The sequence below is a fragment of the Dermacentor andersoni genome, chromosome 8 (assembly GCF_023375885.2).
Source record: "Dermacentor andersoni chromosome 8, qqDerAnde1_hic_scaffold, whole genome shotgun sequence".
Taxonomy (NCBI): Eukaryota; Metazoa; Arthropoda; class Arachnida; order Ixodida; family Ixodidae; genus Dermacentor; species Dermacentor andersoni.
In genome coordinates this window covers 87,512,112-87,535,662 of record NC_092821.1, presented here as the reverse complement: position 1 = coordinate 87,535,662, position 23,551 = coordinate 87,512,112, and the positions used below count along the sequence as shown (strand labels likewise).

At 44.1% G+C, this 23,551-nt stretch overlaps 2 protein-coding genes across 4 annotated transcripts in view; one reads left to right on the top strand and one right to left on the bottom strand.

The window, feature by feature from the left end:
• The window catches only part of LOC126529385 (sorting nexin-29-like), a 59,889-nt gene extending 38,173 nt beyond the window's left edge, over window positions 1-21,716 (top strand). For both annotated transcript variants that reach the window (XM_050176980.3, XM_055069813.2), the window contains 7 exons: window positions 2,344-2,447; window positions 3,315-3,431; window positions 3,591-3,649; window positions 3,742-3,838; window positions 5,689-5,829; window positions 10,551-10,690; window positions 15,731-21,716. In XM_050176980.3, coding sequence (XP_050032937.1) covers window positions 2,344-2,447; window positions 3,315-3,431; window positions 3,591-3,649; window positions 3,742-3,838; window positions 5,689-5,829; window positions 10,551-10,690; window positions 15,731-15,872 — 800 coding nt within the window. In that variant the 3' untranslated portion in view covers window positions 15,873-21,716. The remainder of the gene's footprint in view (window positions 1-2,343; window positions 2,448-3,314; window positions 3,432-3,590; window positions 3,650-3,741; window positions 3,839-5,688; window positions 5,830-10,550; window positions 10,691-15,730) is intronic.
• LOC126529388 (uncharacterized) overlaps window positions 20,759-23,551 on the bottom strand; it is a 52,080-nt gene continuing 49,287 nt past the window's right edge. For both annotated transcript variants that reach the window (XM_055069816.2, XM_055069815.2), the window contains exon 7: window positions 20,759-21,016. In XM_055069816.2, coding sequence (XP_054925791.1) covers window positions 20,964-21,016 — 53 coding nt within the window. In that variant the 3' untranslated portion in view covers window positions 20,759-20,963. The remainder of the gene's footprint in view (window positions 21,017-23,551) is intronic.

Here is a 23,551-nt window from a genome sequence, read left to right as displayed (position 1 = left end):
GAAAAAATGAATGCATGCAAAAAAACGCACCCTTTTTATTTTTTTCTCAGATCTAGAGGTAAAGGGCGAAGTAACAGGCTTCCGAAACCCTGCCACAGCATCAGTGAAGTGGCTATAAAAAGAGGCGTTCAAAAACTCTGTATGCAGCCGACTGCCGGTTTATTATGTACATGTGCATCGTCGGGCAGGCGGTGTTATTGCTGCAGTGGCTTGAACTTGTTCATTGTTGTTTTGACGGCGTTCCGGTTGCATGCGATCATATTCGCCTCGATCTGAGCAAGGGTCATGTCAGCACTGTACACCGATGAAAGAGTCAACAGTGCTCGCGTCAACTCGGCGCCTGTAGGTGGCGCAGGCATTGGCTCCTCATTTTCAACATCGGAGTCTTCTGAATCCCCCACAACCCGACGGACTATTTCCTCGTCAGTCAGTTCTGCGCGGAAGTCGAGCTCGTTGTCAGCGTCAACAAACTGTTCAAAAGGTATTTCCGTGGGTATGGAAACCCCAGCAGAGCGGAGGTCGTTGATCACGTCGTCCGACGGTACTGCTTTCCGCGCTTCGATGCCATCGGCGAGGACGACGAAGACGGAGTGGGCGCCATCGAAGGCAAGCGAAATCCTCAAGTTGCGATTAGTGGAGTTCGCTCACGAGCGTCGAAGCACCTAGGCCTAGCGTCGCAGAGCACACTTGACACAACAGACAACCACACACCACGGTAGCCAAAACGTGGCCTGCGCAAACAAACAAACAAAATGGCGCCGCTCCGGAAACTCCGCCGGAGGCGGAAGTGCGGCGATGAACATAGCCAGCGTGGCCAGACCAAATCGGTGTGTGACGACTAGATTCGGCTAGTTGTGCTTCAAAGCGGTGATATGCTTCGGCTGCAAGTGGATTTCCTTCTCAAGGGCGCTGCGCGAGGAGCCAAAAATTCCTTCCGTCCGTCAAAAAGTCCGGAAAATTGGACGGCGGGGGGTTCGAGCGTCTAAAACTTCAGATGTCCTTATACAGTCGAACCTCGATATATCGAACAGCGCGGTGATCGCAAAATAGTTCGATATAGCCAGAATTCGATATATAAAATCACGTAGAAAACGCATCAAAAACTAGCGCAAATCAATCAATGAACCAATCGTGGCGCAATAGATACTCACATGAAGCTTCAAACAAAGTATTTATTTAGTTCGCTGAAAGTACTGAAGCAGCGTAGCCGGCTTCATATTGGCAACCGCGTGCTTGACCACGGCGTCCTCAACATAGTCCAAACGGTCCACAATAGACAGTCCAGTGCCTTCTATTGCGCCGCAGTAGCGGCGTACAACGGCCAAAGCAGCTACAGCCTCAGTTGCAGTCGGGAGCGGGGCAACATCAGCGCTTGCTGGATCAGCCTCGGCAGCGTCTTCGTTTGGCCGCTCAGCAGTCACTTCTGCCGCGATCTCCACGTCTGTTAACTCCGCCACTGTTCCGGTGCAGTCGTCACCGCCAACGAAGTCCGCAATGCACATGATGTGTGGCTCAGCACCGACAAAGCGCTCCAACTGGCTCCACGGCCGCCTCGATCACGCGCGCACGGCGAGGCTTGCGCGCACGGCGGGGGCAAGCCTCGCCGTGCGCGCGTGATCGCGGCGACCGTGCTGGCTCCAAGCCGCCGCGTGTGTACGCCGCAACGTTCAAATGGCGCCCTCGGCGCAACCGATGTGGGCAGCTGTCGTACGCAGCAGTCTGGAACGCCGATCGCGCCGCCGCTATCTTCGAGGTGTTGCGGGAAAGCTCGCCTCATGTCAACAGAGCGCACTTGGTCTGGGGCGGCGGAGTTCGATATACCCATTTTACATCCGGCCCCGTTCGAAATAAAGAATTAAAAATGCATGCGATTTTTCATGTGATATAGAAATTGTTCGATATACGCAATAATTCGATATATCCGTGTTCGATATATCGAGGTTTGACTGTACATTGATTCTATGGGGCTCGTGGCGGTGCCGCGAAGACGTCCGAAATATCAGGCATGTCCGAAAATTTGGGCGTCCGAAAATTCAGTCGTTGACTGTATTTGCTATTCCATGTTAAGTAATTGTATTCTGTTCGTATTAAAAAATTTTGGTATTTTAACCCAAACTACTGCACACAACTTTCTGAAAGCTGCAGTCTCATTCATGCCTTTCGTTTGTGCATTGCAACTGGCATGCATTGCCATTTGTTCTGCGGTCACGCTGAGTACGTGTTCAGGGACAGCCAAGGGTTCATCTTGCACATTGTGGTAGCACTGTGGTGCTGTTGCACGTTGAGAGCTTGCCATGCTGGGTTTGCCTACGTCCAATATCTGGTCTCGTGTTGTTGTCTCAGAGCTGCGCAGTATGGTGGGAGATGTTGAGCCAGCCATTCCGGATGCCAAGCCACACATCGACCACCAGTTTGAGGCCAGCGAGTACGAGAAGAAGCTGGTTCAGGTACGGAGACTGCTCAGTTGCATTTACTGCAGTTGGTCCACACAGGCGCTTTACCATAAACATGTGAGAATGGCTTTAGAGAGGCATTCGGGCCAGTGCTGCCCTTTAAGTTATATTTGCTGTTTCATTTCTTTTGACAGTTTTGAATGCTCCAAACTAGGTTCTTGCACTGCTTTCAGATTGTAATTCATAATGCATCACTTCGCGTAAAGGCATGCTGATTCAATCCATAGTCTGATATCTAAAGCAGGTCATGGACACAACAATGGGCACACATTTAATCCTTGGCTATTTAACCCTTTACAAGGCAGTATCATGGCAAATAGATGCAATGACTAGAATAAATGAACTGCACACAGAGACATCATGCTTACAGCAGTAGCTGTAGTGGACTGCTGCCTCATCTCAAAATGATGGCAATGTGCTTGACATATGGTACTGCTATCATCATCATAGAGGAAGTTGGAGACAACAGGGCAAAAAGTGCATACTGGATGGAACATCGGAGTAGCTTTGCTATACGGTTGCTGAATGCTGCCATGTAAGGAATGTGTCGTGCTGTCATCATCAGGCTGTTGCCATATTCATCGCGGTTATCTTCATTTTGAACCAAGGTTGTGTCTTGCCATCATCATCCAGCCAGCTATTGCCTTTTTGGGTGATACACAGCATGTCATGCCTTAAGTGGCATCAGATAGTGTGTTGATTGTAATAACAGTGATCTTCTCTCTCTAATATAGAGCTTGCAGCTCATATCTGTGGCCCTGTTATGTTAACATACACAATAAGTCAACGTTAACATCATTCTTGACAAACCTGTGGAATTTTGGCGCTGTGCAATGGTTGTGTTGCGGTCACTGTCCACAGGTTGCCGAGATGCATGGGGAACTGATGGAGTTCAACGAGCGGCTGCATCGTCTGCTGCTCTTCCGCGAATGCACCATTCGCAGGCTACGCGAGGAGCTCACCGACTTGCGTGGACCGGTGAGAACACCACTGTGATCACACTGTCCTGATACAGTGGTTCTGCATCCTTGGTGCATTTCTTCTTGGAAGTGCCGTGACAAAATAAGCTTCAGTTTGCAGCTGTAGAGTCCGCCCATTCGAAGCAGTTCCTTTGCATCCACTGAAATTCCGTTGCAGCTGCCCGATGAAAACCAGACTTCCGATGACGACTTGAGCGTGACGTCGGACTATGATGCGTGAGTTGTTCCTTCTGACCCTGCTCTCCCCATTTCATTTGAGCATGTTGCCTTCTTGGAACTGTGCTTGAAAAATGAGTGTCACCTTGCAGGTCGTCGCAGAGTGCATCTTTGAGGCCGCTCATCAACTTGTGGATCCCCTCGGCATTCCTCGCTGGGCACCAGTCGCATGCATTCCACGTCTACCAGGCAAGTATGGTGCACAGAATGTTCAGCTTTGTAATGCGTTTGCATTCTACAAGATATTATTAGCAGGCTTCTGTGATTATGAGTATCAAACGACTATTCCCTGAAAGGCCGACCAGCATTGGGCGTTTCTAACAGTGCCAACTGCTCTTGTTCTGCTTAGCATCTACTTGTTGAAATAAAGCAAACACTAGGCAAAATCTGAACGTAATGACATGATGAAAACTTGACATTTACGGGCCCGTACAAAACTTCAAGTGTGTCGTGACTTCACTTGTTCGCAATGTACAGCGAAGGCAATCACCCCTGCTTATGTATGAGTGAAATTGCACAGTACACATGCATAGATGTTGTTCAGATGACCATGTGTCCTGATTATCGCTTGGCACGCAGTCTGTGCAATCTCACACGCACTTAAGTGAGGGCCATTGCCTTCGCTGCTGACTGTTAACTAGGGAAGTCAGGGTACCTTTGACATCTCGTACGGGCTCTGAAATGTCCAGTTTTGTTAATTTCATTATTTTTCTTTATTTGGTGAGTGTTTCATTTCGCCATGTTTCACCTTTGCCAGACAAGTGTCCATTGAACTCTTCAGTATTAAGCATCTACATGCTACAGGCTGATGTTACTTGCTTTGCTTGATGTCAATGCAACAGGAGGCTGTAAGTTGAAACACTTTTGCACATATGTCCTGCCAGTTGATGCCGAGATCTGCGGGATCTAGTCGGCGCTTCGGCTCGTTGCCTTGTCCCGTGTTGACGCAGAGCGATGGAATGCTAGGCAAAGCTCTTAGAGCGATGTAGTATGGGTGGACCATAAAGGGGGCATGAAAGAGAAAAATCATTTCAGCTGTGTTGGTAAATTACCCTTCCACAATACCAAAAGAGCCACTCTGACTACGAGAAGACACTTGGTATGCCAGAAAAGGTACAAAATACTGAAGACAGGGTTGGCAACACGACCTTCAAGTTCCTGCATCAGCTTGGCGTGACGTCGAGAATTTGGACATTTGCACAGGCCTAGTTAAACATTTATCAGTAAAAATGGAGCACATTGTATGCTTAAAGATTCCAGCACTGACCTTGGAAGGTTTTGAGAGCTTTTACTTAACCACGTCTGAAATTAAATGAAAAAAATGCTTAGCAATCCATGCCGAGCTGACAATTCCAACGTCTTGCCCACTGTGAGAGCGGTGCGGGAGTGGACGTGGGGGGATCGCATCACCACTTTCAGAGACATCACGCAACACAACAAGTTGAACAGATGCAAATATCCACCCACCGCACGCCAAACTAAACAAGAAACAGACGGTTGCCTGGAGGCGATTGCAGACACATGCGTATCCGAACCCGGCAATCCTTGCCTCTGCTACCCCAACCTTTATTCATGCAACAAGTGTAAAGCATCCGGAGCCAGAGCGACGCTGCAGCACATGCTGTGGGAATGCACCGGTAGCGAGCATCAGGAGTCCCCGACGAAAGGGGTAGACATGGCAGTCTCGAACCGCAGGGCGCGTTGGGAGGCGGCCCTGCTCAGCCACGACCTTGCCGATCAACTATGGGTCATCCGGCATGCCAAGGAAGCCGCCCGTGTCCAAGGACTCTAAGCAGTCACCTAGGCTGGGGTGCTTATGGCTCCATCCCACCCAAACCGCCGGACATTTCGAATAAAGTTTTCTCTCACTCACATTTCAATCCGTGACATCCGCAACTAACATACCAGCCCTGGGGTTTGGGCAAGGAGGTTGAATAAGTGTTGTTGAATAAGTGCTGTGTGTGAAGCAGTGTGACTGGTGCTGGTTTATTTTGCTGGATGTGTCATTCATCTTTTGTATGTGCACACTCCTCTTCCAGGTGTACGTGCGTATAAGGGATGACGAGTGGAACGTGTACCGGCGCTACTCGCAATTCTACGCCCTGCACAAGCAACTCTGCAAAAAGAACCCCGTCATCTATTCTTTTGACTTCCCACCCAAAAAGTCTATAGGCAACAAGGTATGCCACTAGAGTTTCCCGCATAAACCAGTTCATCATTTTGAATGGGAGGGGTGGGTGAAATTAGACAAAATACACGGTAGTTTGAAGAGGGCATGTTTAGGCTGAACTAACAATTTTTGTCTTCTCTTTTTGTTCATAAAAAAAAATTGGAGGACGCTTAAGCTTCACCTTCAAGAGTAGAACGGGATAGCGTTATCGCACCCCGTTCTTACTGCCCACTCATTCGCTCGGCATGCTCTTGAGTCAGCCCTAATGCGCTCAAACGAGACGAAGGGGAGAAGCGGGCGAGTGATGCGCCAGCTGTCAGGGCCGCACCGTACATTGCGAGGAGGAGGTCTTCTGTGTTTGCCAGAAGATGGCTCTGCGTGTGCGCCAAGCGCAGAAATGTAGTGGAAACATACTTCGCTACTCGTTTAACTGCGACTTCTGTAATTTACGTGCTCATAATTACCGATATACACCACAGTGTAACTTTCTACGGCACATTTCTAAGGCTACACCGCATTCACTAGAGGCGCTTTTGTCCCACTTTGAACCATCGAACTCATCGCAGAGTGGTAGCGTCTCCGTCTCACAATCCAGAGACCCCTGGTTCGATTCCCATCCAGCCCATCTTGCAAGTTGTTTTTATTTATGAATTGCCTTCCGGAATTTTTCGCTCACGGCCAACGCCGACGACACCGGCTTTCCTGTGACATGAGCTCCTTAATGCTGTCGCATTAATAACTCTCAGAACACTGCAACGTATGCGTCAAACGAAAATCAGAACCGATAGCCTTTTGCAAGCCCTCAGGATGCTTACGTTTTCTGATTTAAAAACACAAAAACTACAGTAGACCTTTGTTCATTCTCGACTTTGGCTAATTGTATTTTTTGCTCAATTTGACCTTGACCGTAGGTTGCGGCCAGTGCTCATACATTTCTGTCAGCCAAATATATATTTCGATGCTCAAATTGACCCTCCCCAGAATTCAAACTTGGCTGGTCGACGTGAATGCAGTTGACCAAAGTGGTGACCTCAGTCGTAACCTGAGTGGCTGCAACATCTGTCTTGGCAGGGCTAGTGGACAGTGAATGTGTTGAAATAAGTCATCTGCCGCCAAAAATTCCTATTTTCAACCTGCCCTTAGGAAGATTTTGAAGTGAAAATGGCAGCCCACATTGAATGATTACTGTATTTGTTTTTGACATGTGCACATATACATATACTTTTTTTTTCATGAATATTGGTACAGAAATTGCCTGTGCAGTGAATCAAATATGAAACCACATTCACAATGTTCGCTTACTGTCAGAGCTGGTGTTATCACTAGAGACCGAATTATAGGCAGATGCATATTCCCACGTACCAGGGCCACACCTATTTGGTGTATGAGCATGAATTATGGGACAAAAAGGGGTTTAGTACTGATTTTATGATGCCTATAGATGCCTATTTCTGTCTTTTGTGCCTGTATGTCTATTTTTGCTTTTAGTACCTGAAAACGGGGTGCTCTTTCTGTTCCAAAAGCACATTCATAACTTCTTTCCGTAAGGGTTGGCAGCATTGGCAGGTGCGGTCAGCTCATGTGCAGCTGGCAATGACCTAGAAAATGAGCACTGCCTGACACTGGTTAGCAATACCAGAGGAATGGTCACCAATGGACTCTTTCTTTGGCAGTTGGAACGCAACTGTGCCTTACACTGCAGGCTGTAAGAGTTGGGGTCAGACATGTCAAAAGGGGTAGCTGGCCCATGCCATCGTCTGACTCATCCACGCTAAGGACATTGTTGAAGGGACGAACCTGTTCTCATCGAGAACAAGAAGTACTGGGTTTATTTACAATATATACATGAAGAGTGGAGAATGTTGCGTCTCATCAGTCTAGCATGACTGCATTGAAGCACACTCAAGAGCTGAAAAAAGTTCGCTTAAAACCCCTCTGTCCTCCCTAGATCCCTAGGCCAGGGAAACCTGCCGGGCCACTACCCCCACTGGCCGATCATAACAAGGCGGGGATTTGAGAGAGGGAAAGTTTCAGCATTTTGAGAAAGGCGTACAGTTGAATGACTCTACAACAAACGCCTCTACAGCGAAATTGCCTGTTGATTATCGTCTTGGCCAAATTCCTATGTTTCATACGTATTTTCAACGAAAACCTCTACAACAAATTCGCCTGTACAGCAAAGGAGTTTAGGCATCCCCAATGGCTGATTTGTTGCTTTACAATGAAAGCCACCTAGCATTGTCGCCACTGCCCTCTGCAGACGTCCCCAAGGTGCGCTTTGCGCTAGCGCTAGTGGCAGCACTTGACCAGCATGCCGCTATTGGTAGCAGTGCTACTGCACTGTTCCAGGAATTGCTAAACTCATACGCTGCCTGTTGTAACGCAGCAGCGGGTGTGACGGCTGACAAATACATCACAGTTTATGACAATGTGATGATGTAATCGTAACTGACAACCTGCAATGTCTTCAAAGCCAACTAAGGTGAAAAGGATGCAAATGCCAAGGGAAGCAACCGTGATGAAGGTCCTGTAAACAAACCAAGAATTTTGATGGCAAGGGAGGCGATAGCGACATGTGGTAATTGCAATAAGGTTGGCTGCTGTTGCACATTCTACCAGACAAAAAGTGTGCGCAAGAAAATTTGTGACTTATTTCACTCCATAATTCATGATAATAAAGGCTTTCTTTTGTTGAATCGGCTTAGCCTGCTATATTGTGGTTGGCACGGGGTGGGACCTTTACTACAAAGCTACCTGTATGAGAATAAATATTGCAGGTCCCAAAAACTTCATTATAAATGTGTTTGACTGTACTTTAGACTAGTTTGGAAGGACTGTGGACTGCAGAGTGCACTGTGTTTGCATGGTGTCTACCAGCCGGGAATTCTCGGGGATTTTTAATAGCCTGGAAATACTTGGGGAAAACTCGGAGAGTTTGTGCTTCTATCAGGGAAAATTAGCGAAAATTTTATTGAAAGGGAATGAAAGTCGCAGTGATTCTAGCTCGAGCTGGAAAGAGGAATTGTGACATATTGTCTTTGACACCGTGCCGTCGGCTGGAGGGTTGCCCGTGTACAGTCAACGACCAACTTTACGGACGGCCGATTATTCGGACGGCTTCGCAGCACCACTGTCACCACTGTCAATGTATAAAACGTCTGAAATTTTGTACTCAAGAACCCTTCGCCGTCCGATTTTCCGAAATTTTTGCCATGACCGCAGGTCCAAAATGGTATTAATCAAAGCCACCACCACCGCCATTTTGATTACCTCGCCGCCTCGAACTGGCGCTCTCATGCAGATCCACTGGCGGCCATAGCCACCACCGCAGCAACGCTAGACCTAGCTGCTTCGACGTTCACTATTAAGTTTCTTGCAGTTCTGCCCCTTGCTTTTCATTGAAAGAATTTGCCGCTGTCAGCAATAGCACCGACTCCACCTTCGTGGTCCTCGCGATTGGCTTCGAAGGTCGGAAAGCACGGCACGTTGCATAAAGCCGGTTTTCGAAAGTCAGGTTCGCCTTAGCACAGCTATGTTACACGGTGAAGCATAACACGCGTGGGAAGGGGCAATTGTCACGGGACACGGTATGTATTCCTTAATTATACGAGCGTGCACCCGCCATCTCCTGTCACAGTACGAGCACTACGCCTATTAAGTGTACTGGCAGACCTTCACAGCTTTTTCGTATGTCCCTGTGGCGATTTGAGCCCTTAAGGGCAGTAAAGGACATGCATTCATGTTTTTTTTTTCGAACTGACCGATTTTTCTGACGTTTTCGTGGCTACTACGGAGTCTGAAAAATCGGACTTTGACTGTACAACTGACCAAGAGGATGCTTCATTAAGGAATGAACAGGAAAGGAAGTGAGCTGCTGCTTTTTTGAAGGACCTTGAGCTGAAAAAACAGTGTTGGCTGAAGCCAAGATACACGTGTTCCTCACTTAAACCAAAATAAACTCTTTAAAGCAGTGAAACACAACAATGAGGCATTATGCGCACGCTGAAAGTATGTTAGTACAGTTGACGTTAATTTACCAGCGGTTGAAAGAGAATCTCACTTGTGACAAAGTTTGGGCCTCGTACTAACGAGCTTGCTATCAGTTGATAGAAAGAGCTCACATTCGAAAATATTTGCTTCTGTATATGTCTCCTTTTATTCGTATTTGAGCTTTACCATTTTTTAAAGATATTTTATTTGCTGTGCATTTTACTAACCCCTTCCTTCTGTTTTGTTTTTAATAAAATAAACACTACTCCTTACTATTCAAACTGGATTATCATTTTTTATTTTTTAACATGCTTATTAGAGAGTGACAGCATCGGGCGACATGGTGTCAGCCAGTTTTGGTATAAAACAAAGTTTTGTCAGTTAGGGAATTTTGCATAGGCACTCAGGGAAAACCTGGAAAGCTAGGAGAATTGGGAAATGTCAACTTGGCAGACACCCTGGTTTGTTTGTGTTAGGCTGAAGTGTGAAAGTAAACTTCATGCTTCTGAATTGGAGGTATGCCACATTTCTTTTGTTAAATATCAAATGCATGTTCAATATGTACTTTGTTTAAGAGCTGTTACATATCCATGTTAATGTCATTAGTAGCCCTGATGTCATTTTTACAATAGTTTTCTACTTTAAAACATAAAAGCTGAGTGTGTCTTAGATTCAGGTGCGTGCAAGTGGCAAACTCGTGTGGAGGTTTGTCATCGCCGTCGTTCCCCCTGTTATTTCCAGGATGCCAAGGTTGTAGAAGAGAGACGCCAACGGCTGCAGCGATACTTGCGTAGTGTCCTCAACTTCCTCACGCAGACATCGCAGGAGCTTATCGACAGCCCCGACAGAGCAACACTCGTCAAGCTGCTACCGTTTTTCAGGTGAGCCATTTGCAGAGCCATGACTAGTGCGTTCATCCACGCAGTCGCTCGGTATGTTTGCAAGAGGAAGAGCCAGAAAAGTACAGAAGGTAAAGAACCTGTGGAGTTGTGCTTAGATTTAAGCACACCTTAAAAAAGACACTAGCGAGAAGAATGTTAAGTGACACTGTATTGGTAAATTATCCCTCTACGTTACCAAAATTACTCTTACTGTGAGAGGAAACACCGTAAGCCAGCAAAGATGCAAAAAAATGAAAGACTGATGGCTACACTGCCTTCAAGTTCTCGAACCAGCTTGCTGCAACATTATAGACTTTGTGGTGCCCGCTCGGGTACAGTTAATTGACTACAGTAGACTTCCAGTAATTTGACTTCAGTTAATTCATTAAACAAGGACCTGGCCAGCACCTATACATCTCTATGAGCCCAAACATTCATTATTTCGATCCAGAAATTGGTCTTTGCCAGATAACTTGAAGTCAGCTGATCACCACACACGCACCTCACACGCACCTGACCCCAATTCTAATCCCTGTGGCAACTACAATAGTGAAAGTGTCCGTCTTGGTGGCTCTTAAGGTACAGTCAATGTGTCGTAACACAAGTGCATCTCCTGTTAGAAATGTATATTTTCAGCCTGGCTCGGGAAGATTTTAAAACGAGAATGGTAGCTCATAAGGAAATATTACACTATCTATACACGGTTCTAATGCCATTTTTTGAAGACAAGCTCTTCTTTGCTGACTCACATAGGTTTGACGTATCTGGGATCTGGCTATCTTGTAACCACTTCCAGGATATAAAAAATAATCGGTTAGGTGACTTGTATATACCGAACAAGCATGAAAGTGAAATGAAATACCTCTACATGCCAAGAACACCTAGCAATCGGCAGCAACTAATATAATCAAAAATGAGTATAGTTAGCTATGAACACTCGTTTATAGCTATAAACTTATATTAGCTGTAAACACTCGTTTATATTTTTCTACTAGCACAATCTGCCAAGTATGCGCTAACTTACATGATTGTGCTGTGTATCTTCGGTGTTCCTGCACACTCCACACTTTTGCTGCGTGCGTCAAGTTTGCGTTTTTGAAGACAAGGTCTTCTTTGCTGACTTCATACAGGTTTGGTGTTTCTGGGCTCTATCTTGTAACCACTCCAAAAAAAAAAATAGGGTCAACCAAGTGTTGACGCTAAAGACAAGGTCCACTAATTGCGTGTGAAATACGATACGAATAAGATACAAAATGAGGGAATTATGAACATGGAAAAGGAACAGAATAGAGAGATACAGTCAACATTTAATCATTTAATCATTTCAACCATGTACATCGACCTTGTCTTCTTTAGGGTCAAGGCTTGGTGTCAACCCTTTCTTTTTTTTACAGTATGTCAGAAAATTGCCTGCATGGTGCAATCCAAAATGAAAAAAGCAAAACTGCATTCGTGCCACTTCCAGCTTAGTCTACCAGCATCATCACCTTTGCCATCACAACATGTCAACCATGGATGGCGACAGAACCATAGAGTTTCCTACAAAAATTACTAGAGAAAATTTCGGCACTAGTGTCTGCAAGAATTGCAAGCATGGCAGTTCATAAGTCATAGGAATGATATGGATTTGCCTAAACTTCCTCCTCCTGGCTTCGAATGGCTTGAATGACTACAGATTGATCTAAGAAAATATTGCGTTATGAAAGCTACAATTCACAGTTGTTATGCATGTAGGCAGAGTCCTCTTGTCTTCTGCATTTAGAAAAGTAAGATTGCTTTGAAGTAAATTTCGTTGAATAAAGTCAGATACAGTGTAATAAACAAAGCTGCAAGAATGCCTAAAGCCACAAGCATGAAGATCAAATGAGTTCATGTACTAACCATCATTGCCATAGTAGCTTAACGATTACAGCGCGGCAGTTCTCTCAAGTAATTTTAGTAGCGAGCTGTACGGACAGAACAAGTTCTTCCATAGCACGAAAATGATGACATGCTGTTTTCAGTATGAATGCAACAGCACATTACAATGCTATTTTATGTATTAAGCTAGCAGCAACAACTTGCATCATGTGTTTTTGGCACTTTGGGTAATTGCATTCTTTGCAGGATAAATTAGCTAAGTGTAGATGTGGGCCACTATCTCGTTTGTGATTGTTGCCGAGTTGTTTCATAAATGCAGAATATCAAATACCGTACGAACGATAACATGTTGTGGTTCTTCATAGACATCAATAATGTGCTGTATGAGAGTGATGGCGGTGGGCATAAAGCCAACAAGTTTCCTTTCAATGACTGTACAGTTTGCTTGTCTCGTCTTTTTCTTAGTGCCAGAATATGAGGCATGCTAAGTTTTTCTTGCTAAAGAATTGGCCGTGCGTTTGATTTCTACTTTAAACCCATAAAAAAAAATTGTGGGTGCATGTTCGCTTTGAGGATGTGTTAGAATTGGGGCAAATAGTGCCAAATTAATCGGCAGTGTGTTTTGGTGTTTTCCTTGTTTAACTGCTGGATAATTAGATCAATTTTGATGGTCCTGTTAGGGTCAAATTAATGGAAGTTAGCTGTATGGCCAAATATGGACTAGTTCATTGTGTCCTAAAAAGTCAAAGATTGAACTTGGCAAGCTTTTTTTTTTGAAGAAGGATCTTATTTATTCACTCACTAAAATAAAAGCACAGTAACAAGGTATACAGAAGGAGGTCCCAAAGTTCAAGGCTGTAAGGGGACCTCCTGTTCTAATCAGAAAGAACAAAACAAATTAGGTTAGAGGAAATGCAGCAAAGGTGTAAATTTGTCTTCAAATAATTACACACGACAGCAGAACTGAAACATATAATAGTATACAGAATTCCGTTTTGAACAAATGAAAAGTAACAAAACAATTCAGGTTAATGCAGATACCGCAAAGAGGTAGAATTGTTAACACGTATTAATGTAAGAAAACAAGTAAACTGAAAACGTGCCAAAACAAATCAGGGGAAGTGAAATGTAGCCAAGAGGCAGAGGTTTAACAAGTACGGACACAAGGAAACAAGTGGACTGAGATATGGTGAAATGTCAGAGATATAATGGTTTACACATAATGAAGCAGACAGAACATGTTAAATTACATCACAGCATTGAGAAGTTAAGTAAATACGAGGATAAATGCTTTTTAAAGCTGCCTGTGCTAAGAGACAGCTTTATGTCTGTTGGAATACAGTTCCATAAAGGACGTTGCTGTGAACGCAGAAGTGAATTTACCAAAATTAGTTCTGATTTTAGGTAATAAGTTGTTAGCTAATGCAAATAGTTTTATTATGATTAGCAAGTTGTTCAGTGTTAAATTGAAATAGTTTGTGAATTGTGAGAATGTGATGCTCTTGCAAAAGGGCAGATACACTACATCAGGGTGACTGGAAAGTAATAATGCGGATGGCCTGGTTCTGGACGTATTGTAAAGAACAAGATGAGAGCTACATGTGTTGCCCCAAGTTACAACGCAGTAGGTGAAGTGACTGTGAATGAATGCATGTTAAAGAGAAAGCAAGGTTGGTAGACTAAAGTATGGACGTGCTTTTATAAGAATCCGGACACCATATCCAATTTTTTGCTTTAGATGTGAAATATGGGTAATGTACTTTAAGTTGGAATTGAGGACATCTTCCAAAAAACGACAATGACTAGATGGTTTGATGGGATAACTATCTATAGCTATGGTCGGAACATTTATTACTTTCTTTTGAGTGGGGTGAAATAGCATGAAGACTGTTTTACTAGGGTTATGTGCACTGGTTGTATCTCATCAAGACCTCCACTTGTTAGCTTTAGTTGTATGACGTTGTATGACATTGTAGCTTGAAGAGCTTTTGCTGAGCAAGAACAGCTCAAACATTGAAAAATACTTTGGATCCTGTGACTTCACACTGACTTGGTTATGGTGCAAAATTAAATAAGTGTGACTTTGTCCAGTTTCTTGTGTTTTTTTTCTAATAATCAGCCAACCACTGCAAAGTTTATGAAATTGGGTTTTCAAAGAAGACTCGGGCAGTCTAGACTGGTTTAGTGTTTCTGCGACCGCCCAGGGTAAATTTTTTTTCATTGCAGGTTTAAATTCTTCAAAGGGACCTATTTAAAAAAAATTGACCACAATTTTTCTAGGGTGACCTTAAAGTGAGAAAAAAATATTTTGAGTTGGTATATATGTACTGTTTATTCATGAATAACAACAAACAATAAAAGAAGGAAGTAAACTTATAAGAATGAAAAATTTTATGCATTGTTATACACATAGTTCAAGGCTTGGAAAATGCGCACAGGAGAACATTTCGCAAGTCTCTAATGTTCCTGCTCTCGCACTAATATTTTCGTCCATAGCGTAATCGAAGTACGTAGGTGAGTGCAATCAAGAAAAATGTATGGTTGTGTGCCCGTCCAAAAAGCAAAACGTGTGACAAACTTCCGCTAATCTTCATCTTATTGCCAACCAGAGGCAATTAGTTTTTCCGAGTCTCAAACAGGCCGTTGCCTTTTGAGTGATTAATCATCATTCTGCGAGTGCAAGCCGAAACCGCCTGCGGAACAAAACCCAAAATAACCGCTGCCCACCCACGCACCAATGCGCGAGGAGTATTATATATACGCACCGGAGCAAACAAATCATGCAACGAAAACCGAGAGGAGGAGGCTTGAGAAAAAAAGATTCCCCGTATTCCTGCATAATGGCAGCACATGCCAGGAAAGAATGAAAAAGTTAGGAAGTTGGCACGATTTTTAAACGTACGGACGGTGCCGTAAATATACAGCATCGACCATTTTGGACTTGGTCGCGGCGCCATACATTTACGTCATTGACCCCGAAAGGGTCAAAGTGTAAAACACATTCATAAAAACCTGTGAATAATCTGTACCAACAACTGCATCCAACATGCTTACAGCAAGCTTGAGTGCATGCTTCTGACGCATAGTATGGCAGATTTGACGGCTTTAACGTAAATGTGTTTGCCACTTCATGCTAAGTCGTAGCATTTACAAGTGGCATGCGCGTGTTCACCTTTTCAGGGAACAAGACACAACACACTCTAAGGTACGGCAGGCGCGGCGCACAACGCAACGCCTCCGCGTGGCGGTGGCATCCGGCAGTTCGCCGAGCCAAGGCGCCAGCGTGGTCCAGGCACCCGTGCACCACTACATGGGCCACTGAACAGGCGCTTGCCGGGCGAGAGACCAACCACGTCGGAGAATCTCAGTAACTTGTTGGTTTCCACTTCCTTCCCCATCGTCACCATCTTGCTGCCACCGTGTGCTACCAAAGGTCAAGGAGATGCTATGTATTTCCGGTCTTGCACTCTGTGTCCCATCTTGAAATGATGATGTTCTGATTGTTGCAGGAATGCTTTTTTTTTTCGCAGTCTTGGAACAGAGTGCATTCGTTGCTGCTATGAATGGCTTTGATCGTGGGTGCCGATGCAGAGTAATGGCAGTTTGTCACAAGGAGTGGAGGGGAGAGAAGCCGTGCAGTGGCTTCGGCAGACTCGATTGTGCCGTTTTGTCATGTGCCCGAGTTTGCAAGCAATGCTAAGATCTCATTAACCCTTGACTTTGTCAAGTGTGCCATTTTATGACTGCGCAGACGCTGTCGCCCCCCCCCCCCCCCCCCAAGCTAACGTTTCCCATCGAAGTTGACTATCAAAGTTTTACCGTAGCCGTCAGAGTTTATAACTTCCTGTTGGGCAGACGGCACAGTGCCGTGGGTACTTTTGTCGAGTACCAGCTGCGTTTCATGGTGCATACTTCTTGTGCCATTTTCACCGGCACTGCCACGGGTGCTGCTCACTTGGAATGTTGCATTTGGATAGTGCAGTATGCTATTTTAAATAGTTGAGCGCGCTAGCTTTGACCCCCAGTTGGCACTGTCATAGGTTATGGAAAAAACTGGCCAGAGGGCTGAAAACAGGCTGTTCATCCTTTTGTCAACAGTTTGTTATTTTACTCAGAATGAGGTTACGTGCTCCCAGTCTGATTGATATAGCCTTGCCAATAAGTTAAAAGTACAGGTCAGATGGCTGTGGCCATTCCCGTGACCTAACTTAAACAAAAAAAACAATTTTTGATTGATACCTCCACACTTCTGACCTGTTTAATCAGGCATTCAAGTGGTCCAAACTGTGCCTGGTATCTGTTGGTATCTTGATCGTGTTTTGTGTGTTGACAGCCCCTTTGAGCACAGTGCTTAATATTGTGAAGGCCAGAGTAACACCTCGAAACTGGAATTAATAATGAAAATTATGTGTTAAATATGCTGCATACATTTTCAGACACTTCTTATTTAGACCTATGCTGCGAAATATATTATGCAGCAAGTGCACTTGAGAAAAATGGTTGGGACATATGCGTTTGCATGTTTGTTCACGGTGCTGGTATGTAGCCATGCAATGGATTTTTTTTTTTTTACAACGATTTACATTGGGCAAATCTTGTCAACTGGCCGAGTGTCTTTCCCAGTACACTACATGTCAAATAGTCAATTACGTTTCCGTGTACCTGAAGTATTTTGAGAGTTAAGCGAGTCTACGTGTGGTGGATGTTACAGAAACTCACTGAAAAGTTCATAATTGCTCATTGGTTCTATGGCTGTGTGTTGCGAATGATGCTTGAAATGCAAGAAATGTGTTGGGAACTAATTTTACTGACATTTAGATCTGTTCTGTCCGGGGTGTCATGGTGCAGACAAGATGACCGTATGCTGAATCTACTGCCAGTAAAGGAATGCTATTGGATTCCTTACACTAATGTGGCTTTGGTTGGTTTTCATTTGCTATAGTGTCAGATGCTAGAATCTGTACCTGTAACTTACAACTAGATAGTATCTTTGCTTGCTAGAAGTGTAGAAACAGCAGCTTTTGATGTTGCGTTAGATGCCAAGAGAAAACAGCAAGGCATTTCTAAGTGCACGTTTGTGATTTAATAGCCAGTTGGTAGCATGAAGCTTAACACGAACTGAATGCAATATTTTTCCTAGTCATTGACAAGTCAATACAGCTAAAATATAACTGAAATGCCTTCTTGTGTCTTGAGACCGGTTCAGTGTAATCGTTTGTGGCGTTCATCAGGGTTGCTAGGCTGGGAATTCTTTGGAGCAACCACGAATTTCAGAAAATAGCCACAAAATTTCAAAATGTTGCCAAAAGTGAGCCAGTTCTAGGCAACATGTAAGAAAAGTTGCCACGCAGGGACAAAATGGTGCTCACAGCGAAAAAGTTCGCCAAGGAACTATCCAAACTGTGAGTTAGTATTAGTTACAGAAATGTACAATGAGAATTTCAGTACCGACTTTATATTACACTTCACATCACAAGAAGCAGAAATATGCATTGTCCTATTTTCATTAGCAGAATAGGATTGTCAATGCAAGATTGGAATTAATATTGATGTTCTGTGGTACTTAAGCATTCAAGGTGATTAAACGTATAAAAATAAATACCGCAATATCTGATAGTGATCTCAGAAGCAACCAAGTGGTAGAGCAACCAGGATTTTTTTTTTTTTCAGCCAGCAGGCCCTGAAGTAGTCACTTTGGCCTAGCATAGCCAAACCTGGCGGCCCTGACACAATACGGTAAAACTTTAGAATGAGCAGCACCATGCATACTGAACTTGGTGTTAAGGTTGGACTTTAACGGCCATACATGACACATTCACATACATTATAGTTAATGCTGCGTCAGACAGCTTTGAGGCATTTGCTGCACAACCGTAGCAAATAAATTAGCTCATTGTCTGCTAAAGAAGCAGAACTTGAAGACAAAGTACAACACTTCACATTCATTAAATAAGAATACTCACACAATGTTCTAGACTGTTGGCATTCTCCGCGCAAGTTCTGCGAAACAAGTTTTTACCGTGCGCAGCTGCAAGGGTTGCGATATTGCCACTTCCACGGATAGTGGTACAGTTCGTTTGCATATTGTCAATTGAGATTTGACCACTTGTTTTATCAGTATGCAGCTGCTTGTGGGTTAATGAATGTAATGGTAATGTAATGGAATGTAATCATCACTGAATTACGAACCATACTAGAAACTTCAAAAGAGGGACATACCACCTGGTTGATGGTCAGCGCTTTGGCTTTCTTTTGGTCCGGTGTGGTTTTTGCGCTGGAGATTCAAGTTATCAACACGCCCACCATACGGTTCTTTAGGAGCCAAGTTTTCAACTGGTGGTAGGACATGTTGACCATCTTTTTGCAGTCGCACGTGGCTTGATACAGTCGTACCTCAATAAAACAAACATGGATGTAACAAATCATTGTACTACAAATATCGGATATACAAATTGTATTTTAATCTTGGATGCACCTTAATCAGGTTCGACTGTACTGTAGTGGTATCTCTCTAGCCATAATCTAGCGCTTGCAAAATTTTTTTACACAGTTGTTAGAGTTGTGCCCTGTGGTCCAACGCTTTTGTAGGACTGTTACGTTTTCCTGCAATTGGTCACTCTACCAACCACTCATGCATTTGGGGTTCCTGGCCAACTTACCTTGCCAGGCTTGCTAGAACTAGCACGCACACTTAGGTGCAATGTTGTGGACTGTATGACCTAAAGTTCCTTGGATACTTTGAAGTGCAGAACTTGCATGCCGGCCAATCATAGCTACGAGAAAGCTTTAGCTTGTCTGTTAACGTATTACGCTTTGCAGAATACTAGGTCCCAGGATACATGGGCAGTAGGGGCAATGCTAATAGCATGAGTTGGTGGTGCAAAATAGTATAAAAGACAACGTGGAGCTATATTATTCTAGTGGCCAAACACATTCAATTCAGCTGCTAGTGTAAAGTGTTGGCGGTGACAATCGTTTAACATGAAACCCTTTCTAGAATTTCTTTCTCAGACCTGAACCCTCATGTAAAACAAAACCGTTGGACAAGACATCTGCTGTTCCTACCAATGTAGCTACTACCATTCACATCTCTGTTAACTCAGTCATTCTGTAAAAGGTAATACGTTTATGGGCAAACGAAAATTATTGTTTGACCGCTATCTACTAACTAGGCCAGCTTGTTAGCATTGAACGAAAGGAATTTCGCATTTGGATCACAGTACAGCATATAGAGGTTGTCTTTCACAATCCTTCCCAAGCACACAGATTTAGTTTCATTTGAGCAAATTGCTCGGTGAAATGAACATGTGCATATCAATGGCAGCGGCATCTTTTTAGAAAAGTACCACATCTTTACGAATAGAGTGTGCCCATTAGTATAAAATGAAGAGGGTGCTATTGCCCTCCCTGCAAAATAAATCTTTAATAATAAACAAATGACAGGAAAAATATGTTGCCCAAAAAATGGTGACAGCTAGTTCTTTTCACATAACAGTAAAGAAAATATTAATGTGAGATTAGAAAAAAACAGCACAAATTCAGAAAATTTAACACAGAATACTCGAGAAAAGAAAGTGAAGTTCCAGTCTAGCGTGGAGCATACAAGCTGACAGAGCTTTCCTGTACGCTTTACCCTGAAACCTAAAGAGCTAAAGAGGCACATAAAGTTGCTATACTATGATTGTAACACAAACCATAGAGGTGACTTTAAAAAAATAAACTTTAGCATTGTGCTGAATTATGCCACGCTAAAAGCCTAGTCGTGTTGCATGGATTTGAACATTATGCATATTTGAACTGCTTATTTTGCATGCATACACTAAAAAAGCAATGCATACATTGTATTCCTGAAAATACCATGTATGCCCAGCGGATAGCTAAAAAGCTTGCTGCTTGTGTTTTCGCCTTGAAAAAGCCTTCCGTATTTTAATTATTTGAACTGCTTGCAGTCTGTGCTGGTATGCAGTACATTATAAAACGTGCAAGACATTCCCTGCCAGTGTTTTATTTTGCAACCCGCAGTATTATGCATGTTTGTTTGTAGATATATATATACTAAACACCGATATATGTATATGCACTTTAAAGCACTGTACTTATTGAAACTTGTGTATAATATGGCTCCATATTTTTTTTCCTGTTGCACTACACACATACTTATTGTTACATTGTGCAGCTGTTGCAGATAATGTGCCCGGAACGAAAAGAAGACAAAGGTAAACGGTAGTGTATTCGATTGGCAGCAAAGCGAAGTGCCTGTGTGGGGCAGGAGAATTGTCATGTGACTTCGTCCCCGCACCAGTGTCGCTTTGCGAGGATGTGTGGCTAGGTTTGAACAGCATATAGTCTGAGGCAAAAGCTGCCCCCGATCTGAAAAGGCCGGGACGCGACCAGCAGAATTTGGCAGCAGAGGTCACCGCCATGACGAGGTTGTGAGGTCACGTTTCCATGAGACTGCGCCAAAATCTGCAAGTGGCAAAAAAAAAATACAAAAAAAAACATGACAGCCGGTGTTTGCTGTGCCTAGAGCAGAGGTTTCAAGCCTAAGTCTCGTGTCTGGCTGCGCACATGTCACATTCTAGGGAGGGGGGTGGGGGTGGATGAGGGCTGAATTAGCGAACTTTATTAGGAAATGGAAGAGAGCAAAACATTCTAGAGAGCCAGACACGAGCACTTTGTGGGCTTCATGTTTGAGACTTCTGGTCCAGAGTTCTATGCATGCATTATGTTGTTTGTGACACATTTACGTACCTATCTCTGCAGGCTGTAATTCATATGCACTATTTTCCATCCATATATATGAGTGTTCTTTTTTTCCCCATGCATGCAGTAGCCAAATCCTTCTCACATACTGGTCAAGGCTCGTCATTGTGTGACTGACAGCCACAAGTGGTGAAGGCTGGTGTGGCTAAAATGTTGGCAAGTGCAACGGAAATCTTTCACCTTTTGTCTAATGCTATGTTGAAGTAGCTGTCCCGCATCACGCATTCAAGAGCAGACAGCTGGAGAAAAATGTTGCCGCATGGTGAAGAAATTTTGATGTATAGAAATTTACAGTTACATTTTGACATACGACACACCATGCTGCTGCGCGAAGCATTTGTGCTTTTGTCCACACGTGAAAAGCATCTGGATGAATGTTATCAATAAAAAGTTTACTTTCAAACTGTGTGTGATGTGTGCTAACTGTTCCTCGAGCAATATACTTTTTTTTAATATGCATGACTGTTTCGTGCTTTTCACGTTTCAGCACAGCGGCGAGGCACTGCCGTTCGGAACAACGAAGCATACTGCATTCCTAGCTGGTGCACCTTTTTCACTGCGCCACAAGACGCTGTAGAACACCAGTGCATTCCATGTCAGATTCTGGGGACAAATTATTCAGGAATATTTGACACTCTTTGAATTCCAAAGATGTCTTGAGCACTAACATGCCTGGCTTACAGGCCTTGTAACTCGGAGGAGCACATGATCGGTCACGATAGTGATTTCCCTCTATCTGCGCTCCGTGTTACATGCCTTAACTCACTAGCATTAGACATGTTGAAGCAGCCTGCATGCTTTTGATGCTGGTGCGCAGAAGGCAAAGGACGCTCTTCATTCAGGAACAGCTCAACCTATTGAAAAAGATTCTATCTTTTGGATGCCCATTGATGATATGTTGCTGCTGTTGCCAGCAGCTTGGACGATAGACTCTCCCACTGATTAGTACCTCTCAGGGCCATAGCATGGGCGGGGATCACAACATGCGTGATAGTTCGGTTGTGCCGACTAGGGCTGTTCAAGACCACATTGCTTTGTGTAAAAGTTTTGCACCTTGCGCTTTTCTTAATGAGCTGAACTGTAGAACAAGAAGTCCAATCTGCTCGAGAGCATGCAGCCTGACAAAAGTTGTGTTGACATGAGACTGAAAAATGTCAAGCTGCGCTTCATCTTCGCCATCATTCATCCATGGTCTCCGGCCTCTCAGCACTGTGCCCTCTGCTGACGTCACCAGTAAAGTTGGGCAACTTTAGAACAATGTAATCGTGCTTACGTTATCTTTGCGTGTTGCTGGTGCATCGGAACCGTTCTGTAAGTAAAATTTTGTGACGTCTGCAAATATTCCAGACGTAAAACTTTGATTTTCTCAGATGGCACCGCGCTATCATTGTCAAAGCACTACATGCATCGTACGTGTTTCGCCACATTAGGTGCTGGCATTAGACAGTTTTAGTGGATCCAGTATTCAGGTAAATGCAGGCGGACTGGGCGTTTCTACGTCTCGTGGCGTTTTACCGGATGAGCAGAGGTGCAGATAGCCTGCACGGTGCAGCCACCTGCTGGCGCAGAACTCAACCAGACAAACACGGAGCTAATCTTGCAGTAACCAAGTGTATTCCATTTCGTTGCTCGTGTAAACTTTCAGCAGTGTGCATAATCGTGTTGCTGCCGAAAATAATCAGCACTATCCCGCTTTAAAAAGCCCGGGTGGTCCAAATTAATCTGGAGCATTCCACGACGCCGTGCCTTTTAATCAAATTGTGGGTTCGGCACATAAAGCCCCATGGTTCAATTGAAAATGCGGAACTTGCCGGCACACTTCGAAAAAGGTGAAGGGACAGTTGCGTTTCTAGGATGTATGAAACCCCTTGTAGCGAGATCAGCATCAGAAATGGAGTGCGCGGAAACCGATTCTTTGTAGATTTCCTTCGCACGTTTTGAAGCGCGCACATTCGCCGGTTCAAACCTGGCACCACATTGATAGCACGGTGCTACTTACAGCCCGCAAAGGAGGTGCGCAATTTAAATTGTACGTAAAGAGCAAAAACAAATGCATGCTGTTAAAAAAAACGTAGCTGTGCATTAAAGTTGTTTTAAAGTTAAAATATGTAAGCATGAGAAAATAGCTTTGTTCAAGCAAAGCGCAGGTACTGCCAATCCAACAGTGCCACTTCGTGCCCTTTGCCGATATTGAAACTCGGCAAGATGTAGCACTGTATTTATTCTTTAAATGATTAT